The sequence below is a fragment of the Eublepharis macularius genome, chromosome 1 (assembly GCF_028583425.1).
Source record: "Eublepharis macularius isolate TG4126 chromosome 1, MPM_Emac_v1.0, whole genome shotgun sequence".
NCBI lineage: Eukaryota > Metazoa > Chordata > Lepidosauria > Squamata > Eublepharidae > Eublepharis > Eublepharis macularius.
The window spans coordinates 72,938,687-72,961,708 of NC_072790.1; the positions used below are offsets into that span (position 1 = coordinate 72,938,687).

The 23,022-nt window shown below is 45.4% G+C and overlaps 1 protein-coding gene across 4 annotated transcripts in view; it reads left to right on the forward strand.

The window, feature by feature from the left end:
* Positions 1-23,022, forward strand: part of RIMS1 (regulating synaptic membrane exocytosis 1) — a 432,846-nt gene that overhangs the window by 242,253 nt on the left and 167,571 nt on the right. For 3 of the 4 annotated variants that reach the window (XM_054998089.1, XM_054998175.1, XM_054998012.1), the window contains 2 exons: positions 20,632-20,699; positions 21,088-21,198. In XM_054998089.1, coding sequence (XP_054854064.1) covers positions 20,632-20,699; positions 21,088-21,198 — 179 coding nt within the window. Of the gene's footprint in view, positions 1-20,631; positions 20,700-21,087; positions 21,199-23,022 lie in introns of those variants that run through there. The other variant, XM_054998257.1, reaches the window with a different exon arrangement.

Consider the following 23,022-nt stretch of genomic DNA (forward strand, 5'->3'; position numbering starts at 1 on the left):
ATAAGAACTTTCATTCAGCAAATTTCCACAGCCAGTTCAAGAGCAAGTGCAGGTTTTCCACAATTTTTTTTCTTAAGCTTGCAGTCAGTTGTACTGAATACAGTCCTGTCCCTTAGCATAAGGTCCTGAGATGAACCAAATTTAGGGTTGCCAGACATGACCTGGCAATTGGTGGGAGATGGGCAAGATGGGAACCTACCAGAGGGCATGCAATCATCATTGCCTGTGTGATGATGATGTCACTTGTGGTGTGACCTGGAAGGAACAGTGTTTTACTAGGGCTTATTCTTTTAGCCTTTCAGAATAGTGTGATCAACTGTTGGTTCTTATTGAGTGATTCGGTAACGGAGATTACCAGAGAAGTTGCAAAAGTTTTGGAGGAAATACTTCAAATCCAAATATGCTGTAAAATGAGGTTTTATGTTAATTTTGTGTTTTTATGTTATGTATATGATTTCAACTTCTTATTGATTGTGAATGCCATTTCATGTTTCTATTATGCCAATAAAGGGATGATGATGATGATGATGATGATGATGATGATGATGATGATGATGATGATGATGATGATGATGATGATGATGATGACTGGCAGTGGCTGGAATCCCAAGGAGATTGCTTGCCATGAGAAGGCACCCAGGAATCCTAGCCAAACTTGCAATGTTAGGCTGTTTATCTTAGTTCAGTGACAAAATTATCTATTCTAGCAGCCTTGTTATATTGTCAGAACTGGTATCTCTAAAACAGGATTTTTTTCTGGGTTTGTAGGAAGATTTGAAGGCTGTTAAAATCTCTGCTAAAATTTTATTGTCAAGGTTGGCAAACACCCCTTACATATTATTATAAATCAGAAGAAATTTTCCTCCTATGCAATGAAGCAAGATGGTGATTTTATAATCCTTCTCTAACTTCCCCACAAAATATTACTCTGATGAAGACATGAAACTCTATTTAATGAATAAAAGGTATAATCAGGAATCTTACTATACAATTGAGTAAGCGTATTTCAGACAACTCACTTTATACCCTGGTGCGCCACCAGAGGGCGCTGCCATGAAGGGAAGCCTAGGCAAGGCACCATGTCCCTCCAAAAAAAAGTGCCATGGTGGGAAGCCCAGGATGGGAGCAAGTAGCAATGCCCAACCCCTGCCTTAACCCAGTAGGTATTAGGAGTGGAGCAGTTGGCAATGCCCGCCCCCTGCTTTAACCAAGTTGGTATTAGTGGCGAAGCAGGTAGCAATGCCCACCTACGCCTTAACCCAGTTGGTATTAGGAGTGGAGCAGTTGGCAATGCCTGCCCCTGCCTTAACCCAGTTGGTATTAGGAGCAGAACAGATGGCAATGCCCTCCCCCCACTTTAACTGAGTTGGTATTAGTGGCGGAGCAGGTGGCAATGCCCACCCCCACCTTAACCCAATTTGTATTGGGAGCGGAGCATATGGCAATGTCCACTCCCCGTCTTAACCCAGTTGGTATTAGGAGTGGAGCAGGTGGCAATGCCCACTCCCCATCTTAACCCAGTTGGTATTGGGAGCAGAGAAGGTGGCAATGCCCACCACTGCCTTAACCCAGTTGGTATTAGAAGCGGAGAAGGTGGCAATGCCCACCCCGCCTTAACCCAGTTGGTAGTAGGAACGGAGCAGTTGGCAATGCCTGCCCCCTGCTTTAATCAAGTTGATATTAGGGGCAGAGCAAGTGTCAATGCCCACCCCCTGCCTTAACCCACTTGGTATTCGGAGCAGAGCAGGTGGCAATGCCCACCCCCCATCTTCATCCAGTTGGTATTAGGAGCGGAACAGGTAGCAGTTGCCACACACACACCCCGCCATCACCCATTTTGGATCAGGAGTGGAGCAGGTGGCAATGCCCATCCCCCCGCCTTAACCCAGTTGGTATTAGGAGCGGAGCAGTTGGCAATGCCTGCCCCCCACTTTAATCAAGTTGGTATTAGGAGCTGAACAGGTGGCAATGCCCACCCCTGCCTTAACCCAGTTGATATTAAGAGCAGAGCAGGTGGCAATGCCCACCCCCTGTCTTCATCAAGTTGGTATTATGAGTGGAGAAAGTGGCAATTGCCACCCCCTGCCATCATCCATTTTGGATCAGGAGTAGAGCAGGTGGGAATGCCCACCTCGCGCCTTTACCTCTCTGGGATCAGGTGCAGAGCAGGAGGCAATGCCCTTCTTCCTTTCGCCCAGACGGGATATGAAGCAGATCAGGTGGCAATGCCTGCACTCTTCAACCTACTGGAATAAGCCACTGAGCAGGCCGCAATGTCCACCCTGTCTTCACACTGCCGGAGTCAGGAGCCAAGCATGCAGCAATGCCTGCTGCCCCTTCAACCTGCTGGAATCAGGAGCTGAGCAGGTGGCAATGCCCGCATCCTCTTCACCCAGCTGGGATCAGGAGCAGAGCAGGTAGTAAAGCCCGCCACCCATCTTCACCTGTCAGGATCAGGCGTGGAGCTGGAGGCAATGCCTGTTCCTCCCTTCACCCAGCAGGGAGCAGGTGGCAATGCCCACCCCCCCCTCACCCAGCTGGGATCAGGCTCAGAGCAGGCGGCAATGCCTGCCCCCCTTCACCCAGATGTAGTCAGGAGCAGAACAGGAGGCAATGCCCCTCTTTACCTGGCATGTATCATGCATGGATCAGGTAGCAAACCCACCACCCCTTCACATGGCCGAGATCAGGCTGATCAGGCGTGGAGCAGATGACAATGCCCACCCTCCTCCTTCACCAGCTGGAATCAGTGACAGAGGAGGAGCGAATGCCTGCCCGCCCACCGTCCCATTTCTAGAACCCGTTGTATTTTTTTTCTCACAACGGGCTTTGTTGCTAGTTTTAAAATAATAAAGTAGTAATTAGACTAGCGATCACCAATCCAACACAGCCAGCAGGTGTGATCAGGCAGCATCTTTCAACATTCTCAGCAAGCTGACCAATATGAGCACTTATAGTTCAACTCTAAGATGGAGTTCTAGGAGAAATGAATATATGTCACAGGAGGTGGTAAAATTTATGGTAATCTAAAATTATGGCCATCAACAGAGTAGAAAGAGTACTGATGAAGAGAAAGTGTTCATTTTGTAATCTGGAAAATGGTGGTACTATTGTGGGAGGGAAACCATAGAAGGTCAACAAGATCTGAGCCCAGTAGAATTATTATTATTTATTATTTATTCAATTTATTGCCTGCTCTCCCTGCAAGCAGCCTCAGGGCAGGTTATATTTAAATAGACATTTAAATATATTATAACCAGGGTCATCAATATATATACAACTAAAATCCCAGATGGCAGCCCCCTCTACTCTTTCACAACCAAAATAGAAACAAGGGGGGTACAAACTGGTGTCGCCACTGTGACTTCACATATGAGAGGGCAGATGGTTATGTAGCTCCTTCTTGATGGAAGACTGGTAGGGAGGGATTTCTAAAAAAAACCTTTAAAGACCAACAAGATTTTCAGGATATAGACTTTTGAGAGTCAACTCTCACTTCATTAGATACAAGTAGGCATGGAAATCCCTGATCCTTTATATCCCAGCCCAAAGATGGGAGGGAATATATATCCTGAAAATCTAGTTGCTCTTTAAGGTGCTACTGGACTTGAGTCTTGCTTTTTTACTGCAGACTAACATGACTGCCCATCTTCATAGAAGATAAAGCCAATAGAAATTAAGTGAGATAGTATTGTGAATGACATAGCAGGACAGGAGAAGTCTGAACCAGATGGGAATGATGATGGGGCATGTGTGAGTGTGTGAGTAGTGTGGACATGGCAATTAGGGACCAATCATATATGACTAAAAATATGGTGGTCAGGTATTAAGAATATACCCTTTTCTTTATCTTTTTGTTAATTATAAATTCTACAGTGTTTATACTTGTGACAAATTGCTTACCTCACCTTCATTATGTACTGCATTTTATCCTTCCTGTGTTATCTTAGTTTCATTGTGAAGTTTTGCTTATTAATTCCTTTGCTTGGAGTACTTGGTTGCTCAGGCAGTTAGGAGTTCATTTCTGAACACAGTAAGAAGGCCAAACTAAATGTGATGTAGAAGACCTATGACTGGATCTTCTGATGTTTTTAATTTTATTTAAAAACAGCTACTGGGGAAAGAGGCAGATTTGTTCAGGGCAGTGGTGTTGGAGGAACTTGGATTTAACCTCTTCTACCACACACATCACTGGTATCAATCAACACATAGGACTGGCAGGTCCCCTCCAGGGGCAGGGGGCAGGGGGACCAAGAGGCTGTGGGGGGATGGTACTTATCTACTGCTAGGGTGTTCACTGGCAACATAATTATGTCACCAGCAATGTGCTCATCACAGTGCCACCCCACTGGAACTGCTCTGGCATTTGGGCAAAAACTCTATAGTTTTTGCCCAAATACCCGAGCTTCGCCCGGTTATATGATGATGTCACTACTGGGCATACAGGAAGTGATGTCAGCTCATCACCAGTGACATCATTACAATGCCAGTGGATGCCCTGGCAGCCAATAAGTCCCCCCCTCCACTTTCCTCCATTTCTTCCCCTGCTAGCAAGCTGAGCAGCCTGCAACCAGCGGGAAACCAGGAGCAGGTACATGGGGCAGCTGTCAACAATGGAATGACATCACTTCCAAGAAAACCCAGAAGTGACCCCAGGCCACTTTAGAAATCTGACATCACTTCTGGGTTTCCCCGTGGGGAGCTGGCAACCCTACATCCAAGATCCTGTTGGGATGGAATGCAGAGATCATATCCTTTCAGTGCTGAAGGATCTGGATGGTTTCCCATTTGTTTCTGGGCACAATTCAGTGTTGGTTATTACCTTTAAGACCCTACATGGCTTAGTGCTAGGGTGCTTGAAAGACTATCTTCTCTTATACTATCCTGCCTTCCAACTGAGCCTGCTTTCTGTGCTCATACCTCCAGATATGAGGTTAGTGATGACCAGAGATAAATTAATGAGAAATCAAAGAGAATTCCTCTTTTAAAAGAGGGAAAGGGAATAAAAGGAACCAATTACTATATCTAAAAAAGAAAATTTGGTAAAAGAAATTTCACCCTGTGCAACAGCCCAAGTGTCAGACTGTGGCTAAATAATGCCCTTCCTACAGGTTCCCCTTTACAAGCAAACAAGAGTCCATTGTTTGAATAAGGAAACTTTACCGCAGAAATGGTTCATTATAGTCCACTGTCCTGAATAGGAGACTCAGGATGGTACAAGATCATTGTTACCAATGAAGGGCGAAGCATGAGGTACAAAGTAACAGTTCCCAGCTGAACCAGCCTCCCCCCACAGTTCTCAAAACAACATCTTTCAGTCTTGGGAAGCTGGGCTCTCTCAAGGCCAATCCTGGGTGGAACGGTGTTAGACAAAACAATCTCGTCCGGTGAGAAATCTGCTTGGGAACGGGTGCACCTGTGGGGAAAGCACTTAAACACTAGAAGCATTAGAAAATGGTGTCAGTACAGCTCATATATACACTGGACCTGACATTCTGCCCCCCTTAAAATAAATCCCCCCCTGGTTTATATGGGTAGCGAGTATGAAAAGCTTTGGTTAATCTAGGAGCATGAACATGCACAGAGTTCACCCACTCATCATAACCAGAGTCAAAGTCCTTCCACCTGATGAGGTAAAAAAGCTGATTACGTTTGAATTTAGAGTCCAGAATTTGTTGCACTTCATAGTGTACTTGGTCGTCTATTAAAGTTGGGATGGGTGGAGCTTTGACATGCCACTTGTCATCGGTTGGAGCTCTTTTTAAGAGACTGACATGGAATGTATCATGAACATGGCGCAAATTCTTGGGTAAATTTACTGCAACAGTCACTTTATTGATTACTTTGCGCACAGTAAAAGGTCCAAGGAACTTTAACGCTAGTTTGCGGCTGGTCTGGGCTAGTTTTAGATTTTTGGTGGAAATATAAACATGATCCCCAGGTTGTAAATCCCAATCGGCCGCACGATGGCGATCTGCGTACTTTTTGTAATCCTGTTTGGCTTTCTCGAGGTGTTTTTTAATAAGAGTCCATTGTTGAGCGGCCTCCCCCCACCATGAAGACACATCCGGCGAACTAGAGGAATAGAGAGGGGGAGCGTCCAACGGAAAAGGGTTGAAGTGGGCTCCATATACAACCTTGAAAGGAGCCTCCCCGGTGGAAGCATGCACACTGTTGTTGTATGAAAATTCAGCTAGAGGGAGAAGGTCCACCCAATTATCCTGTTGGAAGTTAATGTAGCAACGAAGGAACTGCTCTAAGATCTGATTAGTTTTTTCGGACTGTCCGTCGGTTTGCGGGTGGTGGCTTGAACTGATTCCTTGTTCAATATTCAACATCTGTAAAAGCTCCCGCCAGAAGTTGACAACGAATTGTCCGCCGCGATCCGAAATCACCTTGGACGGAAAAGAATGTAATTTTACGATGTGTTTTAAGAATAGATCTGCCAATTTTTGAGCGGTGGGTATAGCAGTACATGGAATGAAATGCGCTTGTTTGGAAAACAGATCTACTACCACCAGAATGCAATTATGTCCTTTCGAAATAGGTAAATCAGTGATAAAGTCCATGGATATTGTTTCCCAAGGTCTGTTAGGTGTTTCCAATGGTTGTAAAAGACCCGGAGGTTTCCCTTTCCGAGTTTTGGCGCTGAGGCAAATGGGGCAGGAGCCTACATATTGGGAAATGTCCTTGCGCATGCCCGGCCACCAGAACTGCCGTTGTATTAAATGTAACGTTTTCAAGTACCCATAATGTCCGGCGGTGGGGGCATCATGACACCGCTGCAAGACCTCCCGTCGGAGGCTGTCTGGGACATAAAATTTGTTCCCGGCTAGCCAATCCCCCTGTGGGGATTGATTCAGTTTGGTTTTAGGTGCTTTAACCCCCTCCTTTTCCACCTCAGATTTAAGTTTCGATTTCCACTCTTGGCTGTGTGGGAGGGGCTGGCTTGCTCGGCTGCGTGTAGTTACCACGCCTCCCAATTGCGTAGGTGAGAAGACAGTGTCTATAGTCTCCTCCCGTTTGCTTTTGTGTTGGGGCATGCGCGATAGGGCGTCTGTAAGAAAGTTAGTTTTGCCCGGGAGGTAATTCAAAGTGAAATTGAATTTGGAAAAGAATTCTGCCCATCGTAATTGTTTGGCATTCAGTTTGCGAGGGCTTCGAAGGGCCTCCAGATTTTTATGGTCCGTCCAAACCTCGAAGGGGTGCCGCGCCCTCTCCAGCCAATGCCGCCAGTTAGTGAGGGCTGCTTTTACTGCAAAGGCTTCCTTCTCCCACACATTCCAATTTCTTTCAGCATCAGAAAACTTCCTTGAAAGGAATGCACAAGGCCGCAGTTTCCCATCCTCCCCCTTCTGCAATAATACACCTCCAATCGCCATATCGCTGGCGTCGACCTGCACTATGAAAGGGTAGTTCTCGTTGGGGTGGCAGAGGACGGGTTCTGTTACAAATTGCCCTTTCAGGCATTCAAAAGCTGTTTGGCAATCGGGTGTCCATTGTATTTTGGAGGAGGGTTTCTTTGCCTGGTCCCCTTTATCTTTGGTTTTTAACAGTTCTGTTAAGGGGAGCGTGATTTGCGCGAAGTTTGCAATAAAGTCTCTATAAAAGTTGGCAAAACCCAAGAAGGACTGCAGTTCTTTACGGGTGGTGGGAGTTTGCCATTCTTGGATCGCTTGTATTTTGGCTGGATCCATTTTTAAACCCTCTTGGGATATACAGTAACCAAGGTAAGTGAGTTCAGTTTTATGGAATTCACATTTGGACAACTTGATGGGTAATTTATTATTCATTAGAGTGGCCAGAACTTTCTGAACCAGTTGAATGTGGTCCTCCTCGGTGTCTGAATAAATTAATACATCATCAAGATACACCACTACACCTTTATAAAGGAATTCATGTAGAACTTCATTTATCATGGACATGAATACAGACGGGGCTCCTGTCAATCCAAAAGGCATAACTAAGTATTCATACTGTCCGAGGGGTGTATTAAACGCGGTTTTCCACTCATCTCCTGCCTTGATACGAACGTGGAAGTAAGCATCTTTTAAATCTAATTTCGTAAAGATCTTACCTTGTGCCACGACGTTGAGAAGGTCCTAGATGAGCGGGATGGGATAGGCGTTGTTGGTTGACACAGCATTAAGTCCCCTAAAGTCCGTGCATAGCCGGAGTCCCCCATCTTTTTTCTTCACGAAGAGGACCGGAGCCGCATGGGGACTATTGGCTGGGCGGATGAACCCCCTTTGGAGATTGGTGTTGATGAATTTCCGGAGCTCTTCCCGTTCATGGAAACTCATAGGATAGAGTCGGCCTTTGGGTAGTGAGGCTCCGGGTAAGATCTCTACTGCGCAGTCGGTTCGTCTGTGTGGGGGTAGAGTATCAGCTTCTTCTTCGGAGAAAGCATTCAAAAAGGGCCAATAATGTTCGGGTATTTGATTTATTTCTTCTTGGGTGAGAAGAGCTTTTTTGGTGTGGGTTGGATCACTACCCCAATTTTGGTTCCATCGATGGTTTTTACAGTTGGCGTGGTTGAAGGTGATACATCCTTCTGCCCAATTTATGTAGGGGTTGTGATCACATAGCCACTTGCTGCCTAGAATTAACGGGTATTTGGCCGTGGTGCTGATGACGAAAGACCTTTTCTCCCAGTGTTGGCCCATGCCCGTCGCTACTGGAACTGTTTCTGTGGTGACTGGGTTCATGTTGGTGCCATCCATTTGTTCAAAAATGACTGGGTTTTGCAATTCCCGGACTGGCAGGACCAGTCCATTGACTAGGGCTGGGGCGATGATGTCTCTTGAACAGCCTGAGTCAATGAGTGCTTGTACACGGATGTGCATCTTCCTCTCCGGGTTAAGCAAAGTCACTGGCATGAATAATATGGACCCATGCGGCTGGTCCCGGGTTGGGACGGGCTTGGGGTGGATCTGTCGTTTGGGCCCTTTTACGACAGATCCATTTCGTTTCCCGACTGGGGGCTTTCTGGATTCCCCTCTACATTTGGGGTAGAGGGGTCGTATTCCATGAGTTCTTCCGCCTCCAACCCCCTGTCTGAGGCAGGTCGCTGGGAAGTGCCACGACTCCTGCCCGATCTGGGAGCTGGTGTTGGGCGTTGGAATGTAGGGAATGGAGTAGGGGTTGGACGCCGTAGTTGGAGCGGAGGTCTTTGCACAGGCCGATAGGGGCATTGTGCCGCAAAGTGGCCGGCTTGTCCGCATTGCAAACACAAACCTTGCTGCCATCTAGCATCTCTCGCTCCGCGGGTAGCGTATCCAGTACCCCTTCCTCCCTTCTGTAAAGTTAAGGATAGTCTTTGTCCCGTTTGTTGTTGTTGTTCAACCAAACGGACTTCTAATATGCGATTTTCAACTTCGCATGTAAGCTGGATCCAGCCCAACAGAGTAGGAGGGTTGTCCTGCATAAGGGCTCTATCCAGAAGTCTCGGGTTCAGCCCTTGTTTGAACAGAATTATTTTGGTGGATTCCTCACACCTAGGGCATTTAGCGGCTAGCTGTCGGAATTTCGTAACATAGTCTCTTGCCGACATGCTGCCTTGTCTAATGGCTTGCAGTTCTGTTCGGGCCCTAGTTTCTTCCAAGGGGTCTTCATATTGTGCCCGGATGGCATCCACCAACCCCTGTAAAGTATTGAGTTCTGGGGCCCCAATATTGTATAGTCCTACATACCAGTCTGCCGCTTTGCCTTGTAAACGAGAACCGAGATGTTCGATTTGGCTGGCCTCGCTTCCAAAAAGATGTCCCCACCGGTTGAAGAACTGTACTACTTGTACTAGGAAAAATCCCAGTTTGGATGGATCTCCGTCAAAAGTAGCTTCCAGTTTCACCCAGCCCATTGGAAGGTCTTGTCTCGGGGCTGGTGCAGGGTAATAGTCCATCGGAATCGTCAATGGCACCTGCGGCGCGGGAGGAGGTTGTTGGGGCCATGGTTGTGGCGGCAGTAATGGTTGCCCGGGGCCTCCCGGTTGTGGTGGTAGGTACGGGACAGGGAGTCCCGGAGGGGGCCTTACCGGTTGGACTGGTGGCGGCATCACCGGCTGAGCTGGCGGTGGTGGCGGTAGCACCGGCTGGGCTGGCGGCGGTAGCCTTGGTTGGGTTGGTGGTGGTAGCACCGGTTGGGCTGGCGGCGGTAGCACCGGCTGGGCTGGAGGTGGCAACAGCGGCTGGGCTGGCGGTGGCAACACCGGTGGCGCTGGCCGTAACGGTTGAGTTGGAGGTGGCCGAATAGGTTGGGCCATGATTGGTCGCTGCGGGGCGGGTCGGCGGGGTTGAAGTGGTATAGGCCGCACTGGTTGATTAGGAGGCGGTAATACCGGTTGATTTGGAGGCAATCTTACCGGCTGCTGTAGAGGTGTTAGTTGCGGTCGAAGCGGGAGGGGCCGCAGCGGCGAAGGCCTGATGGGTGCTGGGCCGCGCGGGCTTGCCCCTCCCGGCGTCGTTGAGCTGGGAATTGGAGGTTGTTCCCGTGGCACGACCTGCACTGGTAGACCTTCCCCTGGGATTTGCTGAATGGGAATAATTACTGGCGTTTGATGTGGCGATCCCTCCCTTGGGGGAGCTGGAGGCTCTTCTAACTGATCCGGCCGGACCGTTATTGGGGAAGCTGGAGGGAGTATCACCGGCGACTCTGTCGGGCGGGTTGGCTCCTCTCCACTCTCTCCAGGGACCTCAACTGGAGTATCCCCGGAAGGCGGAACTTCGTCCGGTCTAGGGGGTTCCGTTGGAGTTTCTCCCGGCTCTCCCGGCTCTCCAGGGCGGGGTTCTCCCTCTTCTTCCGATTCGGGAGGGTCGTTAGGGCACTGGCCAGTGGTGCAGGATCCCTCTTCCCCTTCCTTCCCAGGGTTACTTGAGGGCGGTGGCTGCCACGGGCCGGGTTCCCTCGGATGGGAAATAATGCTTTGTAGTGTAGCTATTTGTATGGCCATCTCTTTGGGTGATGGTCTCTCTCCTGCCACCATCACCGAGAGCAGATGTATGGCATGAGCTAGGCTTTCCTCCATGTCGACCAATCTAGCTTCCAGCAGTTGAATTCGACTTGGACCCGGTTGGCCCATCGTGGAACCTCCTGCGGCTGCTGCTACCGGGGAAAACGGCCCCCAGGGTGGAGGGTCTCCCTGATCGTCCTGCGATCTCGCTGCTAGAATTCCTTTGGCTAGGCCCGTAACTGCCGAAATGCCGGAATCTACAGCAAGGGTGCGATTTTGCATCTGCACCCAACTTTGTTCAGGAACCTCTGGTTGCTCCGACCACGGAGTGAGTTCCGAATAATCCCAACTTAGGATGCCGCGGCGGGACGTGTCCCATTCCGTGTGCTCGGTCGTCCTATTCCAAAACAGCCACGGTTGGCTGCTGTCCAATTCAGGGACTGTCTCTAGGCTTCGGTGCCCGTCCATGGATAATTGCTGATGCACCCCACTGGCCCTGCGCTCCCTCGTTTCTCGGGGTCTGGGTCCCCACTCCGAAGGTGTGGGTAACGAGAATAAGGGGAGGGTGGTGGCCGTCGGCTTTTCACCCCCACTGCCGAGATCGATGAGAGGCGGGGTAGTAGTTGAAGCTCCGTTCCCTGCTGGCACAGGTTCCTGAGGTTCTTGGGGTTGCACTTGTTGATCGCCGGGGGACGCATACGGATCAAACAAAGGATCCCTGTCCGGGACTGCCTTGGATTCCGCTGGGCCCGACTCAGACATGATTGGTAACAAAATGTCAGACTGTGGCTAAATAATGCCCTTCCTACAGGTTCCCCTTTACAAGCAAACAAGAGTCCATTGTTTGAATAAGGAAACTTTACTGCAGAAATGGTTCATTATAGTCCACTGTCCTGAATAGGAGACTCAGGATGGTACAAGATCATTGTTACCAATGAAGGGCGAAGCATGAGGTACAAAGTAACAGTTCCCAGCTGAACCAGCCTCCCCCCACAGTTCTCAAAACAACATCTTTCAGTCTTGGGAAGCTGGGCTCTCTCAAGGCCAATCCTGGGTGGAACGGTGTTAGACAAAACAATCTCGTCCGGTGAGAAATCTGCTTGGGAACGGGTGCACCTGTGGGGAAAGCACTTAAACACTAGAAGCATTAGAAAATGGTGTCAGTACAGCTCATATATACACTGGACCTGACACCAAGTAGGAAGAATGGGGCAGGGAGAATGTGGCTGAAACTGCCAAATGACTTGTACTTGTCCTCATGCCAGTTCAGAAATTAACACCTTACCAGGCCCTTGGTTTCAGAATAGGTATTTCCACTGGCTCTTGAATAAGAGAATACAAACATTCATTGTCTTCTTAATTTCAGGGCTATATCATCTGTGAAAATCTTTTTGTTACCAAACTTAGAAAATGCTGCAGCTGCTTGGATCCAGCTGGTTGATTTTCCTCTTTTTCATAAGAGGGAGTGAATCTAGGCAATAGGTGGGAGGCTTGGAGGTAGAGACATGGGAAGGGGCTGCAATTTCCTGTGAGCTGCTTCATCACTTTTGGGGAAAAACTGGAAGTGATGTAGGGTAGATCTAGGAATTGTCAGAAATTTATGTTTTTTTCTATAGAATTTTCAGCAATTTCTAGAGTACCCTACATCACTTCCAGGTGAAATTGCTGAAGTGTCAGAAGTAGTATAAAGGTGCAGCTGATCCTGGCAGCAAATATGGCTGCCATAGGAGGCGTCCTGTCCTAGCAGGCCCTACTAGGTAACCTATTAAAAAGTATTGCTGGGCCTGTTGCATCCCTCTCAAGCACATGTGTACGCTCCAGAATAGACATGGGCACGAACCAAAAAAAAAAACTGAACCAGTGGATCGTGGTTCGGTGCGGACCATGATCCCAAATTCCCGAACAGCAATGATTATCTCCCGTCCCCGAACCCGGATCGTGGATCATGGAAAATGCAACGGGGCACGCTGCTGTTCCCAGCGATACAGGAACAGTGGCTGATGCCGGCGGCTGCCGGGCCTGGCAGGCACGGGGAGGAAGCGGGGGGGGTCTGCCCGCTCGCTGGCGGCACTCACTGGCGGTCTGTGTTTGGCTGTCAGAGCTGCCTATCAGGGTTTGCAGGGATGAGATTGGAGTGCCCATGGCTACAGAACACCCCCTTCCCCCTCCCTCCCCTGGGTGTCTTCTCCCAACTTGTAACTGCTTTGCAGCTCCGTGGTTGGAAGGAAGCCCTGCTGATCAAGGAAAGCTGGGCTTCCATTTGGGTTTCCAGGGCAATAGAAGGAGGGCAGACAGAGCTCAGACATTCCCCTGGCTCCGTTGCCAGGGGAATAGATTGCTGGTGCTTGAGTGTCTGGATTCCCGAACCGAGCCCGAAAGCCACGGTCCAGGCCTCTCCTGACCGCTGGATGTTTGTCCATGGACAATCACGATCTGCCGGGTCACGATTGCGCGATTGCCATTTTCGTGGGTTTTTGAGGTTTGTAATGCGGTTCATGCCCATCTCTACTCCAGAATATACATAGCACAACCAATAAAGGGACATGCCTACCATGTTACCCTTTAGACATATGCAATTTTTTATGTTAGATGACTAGCAAAGCTTAATAAAAATACTAAAGCAAGAAAATAAAAAAATAAACTCAAAGAAATATTTGTATTTCAGTCAGGAGATAATTTTGTAGGAAACTTCTTATTCTGATAGAAAAAAATACAGAAAAAATATTGCTAACAATATAGTTATTCATGAGTTTTTTAATTAGCTTATTTAAAAGGAGGGAGGGAACTGCAATATGAATAGATGGCAGATCATTCCAGGAAAATAATTACTAGAACCGAAGAATTTAGCTCTGTATTCATATGCCATCATTATGGGAAGGGGGGGAAAGGCAGCAGTCCTAAGCTGATCTGCTTAGAGGTAAGTCATTTTTTAATTCAACGGAATTTTCTTCCAGGAGAGTAATCTTAGGATTGCATCTAAAATAACCAGACTTTTCGTGGTGTAAGTAAGATGTAAGATGTTCACATCGTCTCTTCTACCAACTGCAAAAGAGCTCAGAAAAAGTGCTCTGTGTTTCTAGCAGTAGGACACCTCAAATATGCATATGCTTGGCAGAGATAGTAAGGATAACAACAACAACAAATCAATAGCATTTTACACTCTGTTAGAAATCTGTTAATAAAAATGTGGAGTAGATCTGGGGAGGGGAAGCCATCCTTAAATAAATAATGAGGAAGGGTCTGAAGGTTCATACTTTAAGTAATGAGGAGAAAATGAGCACAGTATACAGTTCTATGATCAATAACAGTTTTCTAAACTGTGTGAACTAGAGCCATGTCTCTGTTAATATGAAGCTAAAATCATTCTCAGTGTAAGGATATCACAATATATTTTATTTTATTAAACTATTTAAACAACATTCATCTTATAGAAACTGATTTATAACAGACTATTTTATAACTTTGTCTTATTTTATATTTTCCAGATATTGAAAAGAGACCTCATAGGTGAGCTAGTATTAAAATTAGATTAGATTTTGTATTTAGCTTTTATTTCCAGTATTTGCAAGAAAGAAAGAAATACACCAAAGAATTTCTAAGACCCATTGGTTTCAATGGATCTTACTACAAAGTAAAATGCCTTTAGAATCACAGTCAAATATTGGAGGGTGGAGGAGTATTTTTCATGGTTGTTTCAGAGGAGCATGGGCAGAATCAGGCGGGCTGTCTAGAACTTGAAGAGGCAACTATTTTCAAAGTGTGTTCTTCTGTCAGACCCAAGAGGGAGGAGAGAACAATCACCATGCCCCAGAAATAGGCTGAGTGGAGACAGCTTTTTAAAAACGGGCTAGTATAAGAGGCCAAGGAGAAGAGAGGGCTAGGCTTGCTAGCCGCCTGTCTCCCATTACCAACACCTGGCCCTATGCTCCTCTGTCATGCTGGAAAATGGTGTCATTCTCAGGTGTAATGAGGAAGCTGCAGGTTGCATTGATGCCCAATTCATGCTGGGCAATCTAAATTTTCACCTTGGTACCTACGGTTCAAGAAAAATAATTTTTTCTCCCGTTATCTGGCTGATCTCTCTAATGCCTCCTTGAGAAAGACATTTATACAAGCCCAATTTCAAACTATTCTGTCTGCTTACCTCCAGGATAGATTTCTAAAACTACCTCTGGAACTGCATTTGTTCCTGCAATTTAAAACAGGTAGATGATATTGTCCACTACATCTTAACATGTATCTGTAAGAAATTTTTGCACTCATTTCTTATTAACTTTTCTGGTACAGAGGAGGATTGTCTATACTTTTTATTGGCTGATGCCATTCCAGAGGTTACTTTTAAGGTGGCTAGTTTTATCTTTTTATCAATCAAATTAAGGAAGAAATTACCCTTGGTGGTTCCCAATAGAATTTTAACTAAATTATAATATGTTTTTTATACATCACTTTTGATGTTTATTTTTATGTCATATTTTAGATATGTTTGTTTGGATGTTACGGCCTATGGCTACATTAATAAAATACTACTACTACTACTACTACTACTACTACTACTACTACTACTACTACTACTACTACTACTGTGATGGACCTGTGGGTCATGCTGAATCACAATTCATTAGTATCATTTTTGGGTGCAACAGGGAAGTGCGGGAGCACTTATGTGGGAGATAAGTATATATTGTCTGGCAAGTGATTTCTATCCCCCTGTCTACCTCCTTCCTGTCTAGCGCTCCACTATAATGTTGGCTGTATTCATACATCATTAAAAGAAGTTTGTTCACAACAAACATGAATGCAACCCACCAGAAATGTCCTCAGCACTCACGGGCCATGTTCAGATAACAATCATGTATGGAAAAAGTCTTCCAGTAGCTGTTTTTTTATTTCTGGAATCTTCAGCCTCTGTAATCTCACTAAACCTAAGCATCTTCAGGCAATATTACATGGTTTTTAATGTAAGCAAGTTTTCAACCATTTGAGGAAAGCTGGTGATGTTCTTAACTGTCTTTTAATAGTCCTTCTAGCAGCAAAAGCTTATTCCTTGTATGATTATGAAAGCTGCACAGCAGGGTTCTCACAGACAAAGTAAGAGAGCTGGGGTGTGTGGCTCAGTGGATGAGCATCTGCTTGGTGTGGAGAAGGTTCCACATTCAATCCCTGATATCTCCAGTTAAAAGGACAGCATTCTATAATAGTCCTACATCACTCTTATTGCTGAGGAAATTATTTGAGAGGTCAGAAGACAAATAATAAAGGGCTAAGCTAGGATTGCCAGGGACCTGTAGTCCCTCGTTGGGAGATGCCCAGGTCCCTGGACTCTCCCGATGGGGGATTGTGAGCTGGCACTTACCCCGGCTTCTTTATTCATGCGCACAACGTGCGCACACATACTCCCGGCTTGAATGATGATGTCACTTCCGGGAGTGACGGCATCATGCAGGGGTCAAAGGGCACCCCCGGGTCAAAGGGGGCCCTTTCCTGTCTGGCGCGGGCTGCTCTCATTGCGGTCGCAGCCCATTCTCATTACCACCGCTGCGACCAGCTCTCATTTGGCACAAAGGGGCGGTGGTGGCGAGAGCGGGTGGTGCTGGCAGCGAGAGTGGGCGGAGGCGGCAAAATGCTGCACAATGATCTCATTTCCCAAAAGTGTGCATGTGAGGATGACCTAAAGGTGAGTGTCAGGTATCCTGCCCAGAGGGTAAAGGGACCTACCAGCCCTACTGGGAAGGGATCCCTCATCTGTGGGCAGCTCTAGGATTACGCCTCTGTTGCCTGACCCTATGCATGTGCACTGGGAAAACAATCCTACTCACAGCCTGTTTCAGTGCATATTATTTTATCTACTTTATTTGCATTCTACCTTTCTCACTGATACTCAGGACACAGAATGAGACATAATAATAATAATAATAATAAAAAATAAAAAAGTATTTGATTTATATACCACCCTTCAGGACAACTTAACACCCACTCAGAGCGGTTTACAAAGTATTCCATTATTATCCCCACAACAAAACACCCTGTGAGGTGGGTGGGGCTGAGAGAACTCCTAGAAGCTGTGACTGATCTACAATCATCCAGTTGGCTTCAAGTGGAAGAATGAGGAATCAAACCCAGCTCTCCAGATTGGAGTCCCGCACTCTTAACCACTACACCAAACTGTCAATACAGTGGGACTAGGACTAGGATTACAGAAATTTGAAACAGAGCCAAAATTCTTAGATATGATAGGTCAAATGGTCCAGAACATTGTATTACAAAGGTAGAAAGCAATGCAAAAAGAGTAGGATAACACATGCAACAAAGAGATAATATATAACACACAGTGATATTGTCTACAGTAGAGATGAGCACGAACCGAAATATGAACCAAAGTTCATGATGAACTGGGCTGATGCGTGGTTCGTGAACCAGCGGTTCGTCAGAGCCCATTTCAGATGAACCGCCATGAACTTTAGGCTGGTTCGTTTTTTGGTTCGTCACTGCAGACAGGCTGGCGCCGATCAATCAGTTTCCTGGGCAACAGGAGATGGACTTCCTGCAGACCTTCTGCTGGCCCGGAAGTGACGATTTGCTGACCTGGATGTGATATTTTCACGAACCAAATGAACCAGTTCACAAACCAGGGCAGGTTCATGAAAGTTTGTGATTCATGGTTAGTGTAATGTGACAAACCACGAACAGCACAGTTCATTTTTTTTCCGGTTTGTGCCCATCTCTAGTCTACAGTCATGTCCCCCTTATAAAAGCACCTTTCTAAACCATTCAGTTATAGTATGGCACTATTACCTTTATAGAAATGCTTTCCTGAACAATTCTGCTTTATGTAGTTTGCAGAATGACAGAAGCATGGGAACCTTTCTGACTTAGAAACTAGAACTGGACACCAAGAATTGCTTGATTTCAAGTGTAGAACTGCAATAGATTTCGCTGAGAAGTGAAGCAATTTGTCCTCCAGACCTAGGTCCCCAAAACCCTTGGCTTCCAAATTACCAACAAAATTTGCACGCACCCAGTAGAGTTCTAGTTACAGCTAGTATGGTGGGCATTCTTGGTTGCAGCACTCTATTTCAAGTGACAGAGCTTTCTGTTTCCCTTGCAGAAAATTTACAAAGAACAGAGAATAGGAGGTTGTGAGTACAGTTTTTGGGAAGCTTTGATTCGATATTTCTGAATCGGGGCCATCATACTGGCCACGATTTGGAAATACTGAATCTTTACGAATCGGGCCCAATTCGGTTTTTTCCCAAACCGGGAACCCGAAGCGCAAACCCCTATAAGCCACTATAAGCCACCATATATGCTATGCATTATCTATTTATTTACTATCATGCCCTTATTGCACTGTTTTGTTTTTTCCCATTCCATTTTCTACATAGCCTGACCTTTTTATTTTATTTTATTTACGTTATTTATAGTCTGCCTTTCTCACTGAGACTCAAGGCAGATTACACAGTGTATGTCAATATGATCAATAGCTGGGACGTTCAATAACAATGAAATAGAATAATGACTGCAGAAAACTGAAAACAAGCAGAAATCTGAAACAGTGCTGAAACAAAATGCAACCAAATTGCCATGCCATATTAAACAACATGGAAACTAACCAGTAGGTGCATACTTACAGCAATAGACAGTACATAGTAGTAAAGTCTACACTCCCTATCCAATACATCTTTTTAAATCCTTTCCTTCAGCACAGTCCTATTAACTATGTAAAAAAGCCCTCTGGAATAATTCCATTTTGCATAGTTTGTAGAGAGCTAGAAGAGTGGGAGTTTTCCTGAACTCTTCAGGCAGGCCATTCTGTAAAGCAGAATCTGATCCTTTTTTCATTTTACTAATTTTTGTAATCTTAGTCCTATTGCATTGTTATATGCAAGTTAACAGACTTGTGCAAGTTAATAGATCTCCCATGCTGTTTGATTACAACATTTTACACCATATAATCTCTCAGTGAGAAAGGCAAACTATAACTAAAGTAAATAAATAATGATGGGCTGCCCATCACTGTACTCATCCCCTCCCCGCAACTGAAACTTTCTGGACTTATATAATTATTTAGAAAAATAAGCATGACAATACTGTGCAGAAAAATGATGGGCTGCCCTCCCACAGTGCTCATTTCCCCCTTTCTTTATCTTTGCTTGCTGTGAGTCTCCTACAACACAATGATTAGAATTAGCAGAGACAGATGAGCAGAAACAGATCTTACCCTATTGAACCAAGAAGGTTCCTTTGACCCTGAAAAGTAACTGCTGTGAGTTAGGGGACCATTCTCAAGAAATGCTGTGCAACAGGGGAGTCTTCAACCTGGCTGAATGCACAGAAGTTGATGGGGAGCTTCTGAGCATGATCCTGATCCTTTTTGTATGCACATTCATTAAAAGTACAGATGAAGTCTGAAGTGAGCAATAGACAGCGAACAATGATGACTCTGCTATTTTTGAACAGACTCTCAAGAGCATTTCCCTGCCCCAAATTTTACCTCTTTATTAGGTTTTACATTCCTTTTCTCTGCAGTGTCCTGCTTTCTCTGTGACTCACTTGACTATAGCCATTCACTTTTTTTGCATTAATATACAAGTGTATCAATCATTCCCTGTGCCTTCCCATCCTGTATTTCATCTATCTTTTTTGTCTGTGCCTTCCACCTACTTGTCATCCAGCACTTTCTCTGAATTTTCTAGCTCTCTGTTCATTAATCAAGGCAACATTGCTTTTTAATTACTATTAATGATACATTAATAGCATTAACCATATGTTTGGAATTTATGCTGTTTCATGTTCCTTGACTATTCGAAAGTTCTCTTCCCAGAGTGGTAAGAAAGTCAGGGCAGCTTTTCAATGATCAGCAGCCTTTAAAGAAGAAGGAAATAGATACTTATAATGCATTTTAAAAAAATTATTACAAATGCTCATGTTAGAGGATGTTCTGGAGACACCAAGGTGTGCCTGCTGGTACTCCAGATTCACACCAGTAGGAGCTGGATTCTCATATAGTGAAATGGTGTTCATCCAAATAATGATTAGTAGGTCCCAATTTCAATCATAGGAACCTCCAGCAAAAATGAATCTCAGCAAGGAAAGATTAACTTCCAGAAAAGCTGCTGCCTGGTAGAGTAGACAGCGCTGGATTAGAAGAACCGTACCCAATGTAAAATCCTTATTAACTGCGGCATCAGCACCTTAAAACTCTAAAGACCCACTTTTCCCCAGAAACCCTATCAGCAATTCAACCAGCCCACTGCTAATGGTAGGGTTGCTAGCTCTGGGTTGGAAAACCCCTGGAGATTTTGGGGTGGAGCCTGGGAAGGTACCTCAGTGGTATATAATGCCATAGAGTCTAACCTCCAAAGGAGTCATTTTCTCCAGGGGAACTGATCTCTGTAGCCTGGAGATCAATTGTATTTCTAGGAGATTTCCAGCCACTATCTAGTGGCTGGCAACCCTTGCTACTGGGAACTCTGATGCAGGAGCTCTATTTGGATAAGGAGATGATGATGATGATGATGATGATGATGATGATGATGATGATGATGAAACTAAGAAACTTAGTCTTGAATGCATTTGCTACAGAGAAATATTAAATTTAAATTTATGCCTACTGATACAACTCGTTCATAGAACATCATTAGTATGAGAGATTACACGTTTTTTTGCATTCATGTATCTTCCAGGTGACTTGGATTATTACTGGCTGGATCCTGCCACGTGGCACAGTAGGGAGACATCTCCTATTAGTTCGGTAAGAAATATGGGAAATAAGTCTGGGTGCATAAAATAAAATATTAACTTGTTTAGCACTTATTTGTTATGGTAACTGGCTAGAAACCTGCTAATAGTTTTTTAACATGCTAAAAATTACTGTAATTTCACTGTAATTAAAATAATAAAAATTGTATCATGTTAGTACTGTTTTGTTCATAGCTTTATGTGATCTCTCAAAGATATAATGATGAATATTAAGTTTAGTGATAAGGAATCACTATGGATATAAGGACTGGGATATACATTAAGTAGTTCAGAAAAAACTCAGATTGATCTCTCATGTGATGCAGTTGTTTCACAAGCTAGATTTGTATATGTAAAACAGGAAGAGATCTCCATTTTTTTTGTGATTTTTTTTTAAATAGCACCCTGTAACGTGGCAGCCATCCAAAGAGGGAGATCGCCTAATTGGACGTGTTATTCTCAACAAGAGAACAACCATGCCAAAGGACTCTGGTGCATTACTGGGACTGAAAGTAAGTATTGTAGATATTTTGCCATAAATTCATTTCCATCCATCCAGTAATTTTAATGCAAAAGGTTTGTCAATGGGATAGATGAGAGCAGTTATGCCTCCTTCACATATCTGTTGAGTCTTTTGTTGTTGAACCTAGAAGTGGAAAAAAGATAGGAAGTTAAGTGAGTATGCACTTTCCTATATCCCAAAAGATGAAGTGGAAGCATAATCCATGGCTTTATCTTTGCATCCTGCCCCTTCTGAGGAATACCAGCATCTGCGGGGTGGGGAGGAATGCAGATCATTTTATAGTTTGAAGGTGAGCCCAGCAGTCTTATTGGGAGGCTTCTTTCCTTCCTGAGAAAGCCTTGTCTTCCGATATATGGAAAGAAGAATTCTAGATTCCTTGCCAGTTGGGAAAATGCCACGAAGTTTTTTCAGGGTGATTCGTTGACGAAAAATAATTGCTGTCCCTTTGAATAATCACTTAGGGTGTAACTACATGATACATCTGGCATGTGTCAGGTCACATATGTGCAGGGGTCATTTTGTAGAAAAAGAGCTAGAGGAACTCATTAGCATAACTAATTAGCATAACTCATCAGCCTATGCCACGCCCCTTGACATCACCAGAAGTGTGTCATTGGCATAACTGATTTGCATATGCCACACCCCCTGACATCACCCATCCTGGCTGTTTTGGACCCAATCCTGGCCATTCGGGGTCGAAATTGGGCACAAAATGGCAAAAGGGGTTGAAAATGGCCGAAAAGGGCCCCAAAATGGACAGGATTGGGCCACTGCTGAGTGGGAGAGTGATCCACCATCTGTCAGAGGCCCGATCTGGGCCGTTTTGGCCCCAATCCAGGCTGAAATGGGCCCAAAATGGCCGAGGGTCAGGTGGACGGGGCCACCTGACATATGACCTCTTTGGGGAACTGCTGGAACTGCGTTCCTGCGTGTTCCCCCTCGAAATGAGCCCTGCATATGTGCAACCTAACTCGCAGTCAGACATACATTAGGGAATTCACCTTAAAAAGTGCTTATTTGTTCAGTGCTAAGAGAGAAAGCTGCAAGGGAGGAGAAGGATCTATCCGTTTCCCTCACATCCTGCTTTTGCCAGCGGAAAGGATGACAGGGAATGGCTTTTCTTCCCTTTTTTCTGGTTCCACATGGTTCTTGTTCTGGTTCCACATGATTCCCCATCTGACAAATTTTCCACTGGCAAAAGCTGGGTGTGAGGAAACTGAAAACTCCTCCTCCATCACAGTGCCAAGTGGATGGTGCTTTTTAAGATGCGTTCCCCAATGTATGTTTGCGAGCTGGTGAAGTATAGCGGTTAAGTAGCTGAGCTCTGATGCAGTGGTTTGCTGGTTCAAATCTCACTACTGCCATGAACTCACCAAGCCGCCTTGGATAAGATATTCTTCTCAGCCCTAGCTCCCCAACTGCGTTGCGGGGATCATAGCACTGACTTTGTTCACTGCTCTGAGTGAGTACTAATCTGTCCAGAAGAGCAGTATACAAATGAATTGTTGTGGTGGTGGTGGTGGTGGTGGTGGTGATGATGATGATGATGATGATGATGATGATATCTGACTGCAAGTCTGGTCACACACCCATGAACTGAAATATGTCAGGCATATCATGTCATTTGGCCATTACAGTCAGCTTCATACAGTCCTTTTGTAGAAGGGTCCCATCTTGATCTCAAGTGGCCAATAGCCAGAGATTCCCTCCTCTTTTCCTTCCAGAACACCAGTAAAATGTTGTTAACTTTGCCTGATCCTGGATAGAGTGTTTGCATTGCTGTAATACTCAACAGTGGCATTGTTTTGTTTAT